This window comes from Macaca mulatta, chromosome 20 (genome assembly GCF_049350105.2).
Source record: "Macaca mulatta isolate MMU2019108-1 chromosome 20, T2T-MMU8v2.0, whole genome shotgun sequence".
Classification (NCBI taxonomy): domain Eukaryota; kingdom Metazoa; phylum Chordata; class Mammalia; order Primates; family Cercopithecidae; genus Macaca; species Macaca mulatta.
In genome coordinates this window covers 16,629,743-16,635,742 of record NC_133425.1, presented here as the reverse complement: position 1 = coordinate 16,635,742, position 6,000 = coordinate 16,629,743, and the positions used below count along the sequence as shown (strand labels likewise).

Sequence of the window (6,000 nt, the reverse complement as noted above, 5' to 3'; positions counted from 1 at the left end):
CTAGTATTAATGCCACTTTTTACTTTGGGCCAGCAAATTAGATTCCGATGGCCTGCCCTGCATTCTCTTTCCAGGATGGGAAGGGGATGGTTGACTTCAATTTTCCCCCTTCCATTACTTCTCTGCTCTATATCATTTCTGGGCTGATGCAGGGACGATTTCCACTCCTTTTACAGCGTAGATGTTAAAAGCATGTGGGGAGCAGCTCATTCATCATTTTCCGTAGAGCTTTACCCCTCACTTTCCCAGCCAGCTGAATGCAGGCTGTTCTTGACTCTCTGATCTAGGCCCCTTGCAGGGCAAGGGCCAGGCTCAGGAGTTTCCAGGGTGAAAACCAGGTGAGCTTGATGCTGGAAGGATGAAGAAGGACCCAAGAGGGTCTGAGATGCAGAGCTTTCCAGAGGGACCTGGGAGCCTGCAGGGAAAGAGTGCTCTCGTTGTATCCCGAGGCCTGGTGCAACTCTAGTTGGTTTCACGTTTGTTACCAATAACAGCAGCTAACATGAAGCAGTGCACAGTGTTCATTTTACATGGATCATCTCAAGGACTGCTTACAAAAAGGCCAGGAAGTAGCTGATGTTCTTCCCATCGTACAGGTAGGGAAACTGAGGCATGGAGAGGCAAAGTTACTTGCCCACGGTCAAATAGGTAGAAAGCAGCACTGGCAGATTCAAAGCCAGACATCCATTCTCAAAGACATGCCCTGGGCCTCAAGTCCAGTCTGCCTGGACACTTCCCTTCAATGTCTCCTTTCTGGAAGTGAATGTCGTCATCAGAAAGGTTCCAGTGCCAGCACCAATCCATGACTGTCCCAGTGAGAGCTTGGGCAAATCCCTTTACCCCTGCGGGGACTCAATTTTCTCACCTGCAAAATGGGGGTATTAATGAAGCCACCCCCCCACCCCGCCCGCACGCCCCTCGCCCTCAGCCCCTCCACCTGATTGCAGGAAGAGGGATTGTAGAATAAGGGCCTGCGCCAAGTACAAAATCCAGGAGGGGTCTGCCCAACTTTAACCCCTTCTCCAAACCCTCTGGCCTGAAGCAGCAGAAATCCACGTGGGACTGGGGGCTGCCCCCTACCGGGCCTGCCCGAAGCAGAGGGGTCCCCTTCGCGCCCAGCGGGGCGACTGCCGCCCGTGGCTGCGTGAAGGGCCCCCTCCCCCGACGCCGGGGAGCAGGGAGGCCTCTCGGCACCATATTTAGTCAGGGGGAGCGGGCAGCCCCGAGCTGGTATGCGGAGCTGGGAATTCCTGCAGGAAGGAGTCCGCGCCTGCCCTTTTTGGGTTGTCTCCCGCCCGCCGCTCCCGCCGCGCCCGGGGAGGGGGACCGGCTCGGCCCGGCCCGGGAACCTCGGAGAAGCCGGTGCCGCGCGGGGAGCGGAGAGCCCGGGCTGCCCGCGGGTCCCCGGCCTGGCGTGGGGCCAGCCCACCGCCTCGACTTCCTTTTATGGCCTGTGTGTGCGTGCGTGGACAGGAGGGGAGAGGGACGGGGAGAAGACGGAGAGCCGGGGGAACAGAGAGAGAGAGAGAGATCGCACAGAGATAGGAGTGAGACACGCGGGAGGGATGGAGAGCAAGAGACATAGAGACCAGAGACAGGGTGAGACACGAGGGAGACATCGACAGACCTAACAGTGAGAGGGACAGAGACAAAAGATAGAGCGAGAGACAGCAATGATCAGAGGGACAGACATGCAGAGACAGTGGCAGAGACACAGCGACAGAGACTGATGGAGAGACAGCGTCAGTCACACAGGAGAGACACAGACTGGGACCAACACGGGGCAGAGGAGAGTGGCGCCGAGATAGAGAGACAGGGAGTGCAATTTCAGGCGAGGAATCCTTGGGGAGGGGCAGTTGTAGAAGGGAACTCGCAGACTCTGGGGGCGCACCCACTTTATCCTTGAATCTTGACACTCGCACCTTGTAAATTACGTAATTATCACCGCCACCGCCTCCCCACATTTTGCAGCTGCGGACACCAAGGCTCAGAGAAGTGAAGTGACTTGCCCATGGTCACGCAGCTGGCGAGTGGCACACAGGGTGGGGGGACTGCTGAAATAACCACAGTGGGCTTATTTTTCATTTTTCTTTGTATTTTGGTCGTGGAGGTGTGGGTGGAGGTGGAGATGGCAAGTTGGGAAAAGTAAAAACTTCCCCTTCCTGCACCGTTCCCAGCAAGGGTGGGGGCCTCCTGTCTTGCACTTTGCAAAGTTCAAGAAATCCCCTTTCCCTACCCTTCACGCTGCACAGCCGGCCCTCTTTCCAGACAGTGCGATGCCAATAAAATGGGAAGTGGGGTGGGAGATGTCAAGTCAGATCCACCACAGCCCCAACACGGGGAGGAAGAGGTTAAAGCCTGCGCGGCTGCAGCCGACTCAGGGAAGACATTCTCAAGCATCCCGCACACACGCTGCCTGCTCGACCCCCTTTCTCTAGGGATCCGGAGCGTCTGCGATCGCCTCCGGCCGGGAGTGAGACTCCGGTCCCTGTGCGCACCTGTTCTGTGCGTCCTTGTCCCCCGGAGCGCCCCAACCCCTTGCGCTCCCGCCCCGGGTGCGCCCTGCAGGGGGCGCGGCGAGGGGGCCGCGAGGGACCCTCCCCAACTCCACCCCTTCGGCCTCCTCCCCTTTCCCACCCGCGGGCAGCTCCGGGTCTATAAAGAGAGGCGTCCGAGACGCGCAGGGAGATTTGGACGCTCCGGCCTGGGAGGTGCGTCAGATCCGAGCCCGCCATCCAGTTTCCTTTCCACTAGCCCCCAGTGGGAGATCTGTAAGTAGTAGTTGTCCTTCTGGGGGCAGATTGCAGGGGGTTGGGGGTGTTAAAAGTCCTATAGGGTATTCTATAGGGGCTGGGTTGCACTTAGGGGTCCCTGTTGTCAACCTCGTAAGGACCATGGTGGGGGTAGAGTTGTGATTTGGATGTCTCTCTGCCCTATCATCCTAGATTATCCTAGACTTTCCCCAAACAGCATTTCTCAAGGTTGCCAGTGAGAAGTACTATTTTGGGGGTGCTTATTAACGATATCAATGCCTGGACCCAACTCCATTTCCCAACTCTAGAATCCCCAGAAAAAACGGCCTTAAAAAAGAAAATCAGTCCTGGGTGATTCTTGTTAAGAGGCTAATCCAGGAGATATACTCCCCTGGAAATCTCAGAGGTTCAGTGCAGACAGTCAGGCATCTCACTTTTATTCTAGGCACCAAAAAAACACAGCTCAACTTCACCGAAAAGTCACTTGCTATCACACAGACAGGCAAGGTGAGGCTCCTAGTGGATTTGACGGTATTGCACAGTTGTGTTGATAATGCATTAAATCAGTTAAAAACACATGGGCATAGGCTTAGCAGAAAGGAAAGTGTTTTTATCAGTTCTATCAGGTACTATGTTGAGAACCCCTGGGAGATAAGGCTGGTTGTGATCTAGTTTATTACAGCCCACTTTTTCATCTTCTACAAATTAAAAAAAAAAAAAAATCTCACCCAGGTTGACCCCCAAGGGCCCCCAGATACCCAGGTGGGCTCCAAAGTCTCCATTTGCTTCCACGATCTGCAGGTGCATTAGGTAAGATTACACTGGAATTTCCCACAGAGTCACCTGTGTCAATGCCTCTCTGGTGTCCAACCAAATGGGTAAAACGAGAGAAAAAGTGTGGCTACTGTCTGTTGTAAGTTTTCTTCCAGCACAGGGTCTGCTAGGGATTTTGCCACTTGAGAAAAAGTACCATTCAAACCATGCTTGTCCAGAAGTAAAAGAAAACATTTAGAAACCCAAGGCCGGGAGGGTTTAGTTGCAGTTTGAAGAACTGAGAGATTAAATTGTGAACTGTCCGGGATTTGATGAAAAGAAGGCAGGCTGTTAGTAAACTGCTTTGTGTAGTTTTTTGTTTGATTTACTTAACGATACTATTTTAGAATTATTGAGAGAGGGAACTTGACGCTGAACTGAAAGTCATTAGATGGCAGGATGTGAAATAAGATAGGGAATTTTGTTGGAAGGAAATTGATGTTTTCCCATTGAGATAGCTACTGTTGATGGAACACTTAAGTGCCACACGCTGTTGCAACATTTAACTTATCTCATTTAATCTTTGCAACAACTTCATAAGAAAGGCATTATGATGTCTGTTTAGTACACAAGGCAGCTGAGGCTCAGAGAGGTAAAGTGTCACACAGCCATCAAGTGGTAGAACCCATTCCCGGGTCTGTTTGAGTCCAAGTTCATACCCTTGACCCCACTATCTTCTTTACCATGGACTCAAACTTGTTGGGGTCAGGTTTCTGGTGGGACTAAATGCTTCCAACAAAGTAAATGTTTATCACCATGTCTTTTGAAGAAAACATAAACTGACTTTTTGCACATTTAAAATAAAAGGCACTGTTTGTCCCCTGGTTGTGGGGGCGGGAAGTGATCTAGTTGAAACCAGTGACCCTACGTGGGCTGCCACCCCTAGAGTCCAGAACGTGAACTAGTTGGGCCTTTTTCGAGAAGCCGCCAGGCTTGCCCTGTAAACACCATGTATTTTTATTATCATGTCCAAAATAGATGTGTTATTCCCTACAAGGTATTTGTTATGGATTTGTTATCATTACTTTTCCGTGGGAGGGCTGAGATTGAGGCAAACATGCCCATTTATGGAAGCGTTTTCCATGAGGCCATCCCCAGCCCCCTCGTCAGTTACCCAGCCTTGCACTACGGCCCGGTTGGTCCCGGCCCTGGGGATTTCTCTACTGTATCCCTTACCCATTGAAGAACTGGTGGAGAAGCCCTAAGGAGAAGAGATTTGGGAGAAAAGTGGGATTCTTTTTCCCTAACCCTCTTATTCAGAAGTTTGATTTTTTTGGGGTGGGGGATGGGAGGGAATTGTCTCCTTTCCACAGGGCTTGAATCGAAACAGGTGGGTTTTAGGCTTTAGGCACAAGGTTGTAATTCCAAGAGTAGATATATAGTAGATTTTTCTTGAAAACCAAGTTCAATTTTCAATCCAGTAGAATCATAGAAGGTCATAAACAAATTTAGAAATCATCTCCAGCACCTCCCAAAACCTCACTTTCTCATCTGGGCAATGGGGTAATGAGAATAATAACTCATGTTTCTTGGGTACTTTTGCCTGGTGAGATGCTGAGCCCTTTGTGGACATTATCTTAAGTCTTCATAACAACCCTTTAGAGTAGATACTGTTATTATAACTGGCTTGATTTTACAAATATGGCATCTGAATAACTTGCTCAAGACAGCTAGTCAGTAAGGAAAACAAGATTCTACAAATCTAGGTCCTTCTAACTCCAGAGTTTAACAGATTACCCTCATGGGAGGATTTGATGAGCTAATGTGTATGAAGGGTTTAGCACAGTGCCTAGGCCCTGGGAAACTTTGGTAGATGGTTATTTATAGCAAACACAACCAGAGTTCAAGATGTTTGCTCAGTATGGCATGGCTCATCTTTGGCAGAACTGGGAAGCCTAAATTATGTGGCCTTTAAAGGAGAAGCTTTTCTTAATGTTTCTTCCCTTTGATCTCATCAACCCCATTTCTATTGGGCTGAAAGTGGTGATTAGAATCTTTAATATGTTTAGCTACCATTCCTTTGCTGGATTGGGAATGTTACAAACTCCAATAACATTTGTTTAGGGTTTTGTTTGTTTTTGAGACAGAGTCTTGATCTGTCACCCAGGCTGGAGTGCACTGGTGCGATCTTGGCTCGTTGCAACCTCCACCTACTGTGTTCAAGCACTTCTCCGGCCTCAGCCTCCTGAGTAGAGAGTAGCTGGGATTATAGGCGCCCACCACCATGCCTGGCTAATTTTTGTATTTTTAGTAGAGATGGGATTTCACCACACTGGCCAGGCTGGTCTCGAACTGCTGACCTCAAGTGATTCGGCTGGCTTGATCTCCCAAAGTGCTCGGATTATAGGCGTGAGTCACCGTGCCTGGCGTATTTAGGGTCTTGATGGCATACTTTAAGGGATGGCCTTTTTGCTCTCTATGTCTTCTCCCTCCA

The 6,000-nt window shown here is 50.3% G+C and overlaps 1 protein-coding gene across 20 annotated transcripts in view; it reads left to right on the top strand.

Annotated features, from left to right (window-relative positions):
* Positions 1 to 1,525: 1,525 nt before the first annotated feature.
* Positions 1,526 to 6,000, top strand: part of MYH11 (myosin heavy chain 11) — a 154,362-nt gene continuing 149,887 nt past the window's right edge. For 16 of the 20 annotated variants that reach the window (XR_013410933.1, XR_013410932.1, XM_077983986.1 and 13 more), the window contains exon 1: positions 1,534 to 2,771. Coding sequence is in view for 14 of the 20 variants with exons in the window: in XM_077983986.1 (XP_077840112.1) it covers positions 2,288 to 2,771 (484 nt within the window). In the remaining 6 variants the exon portion in view is untranslated. 20 annotated transcript variants of the gene reach the window in all.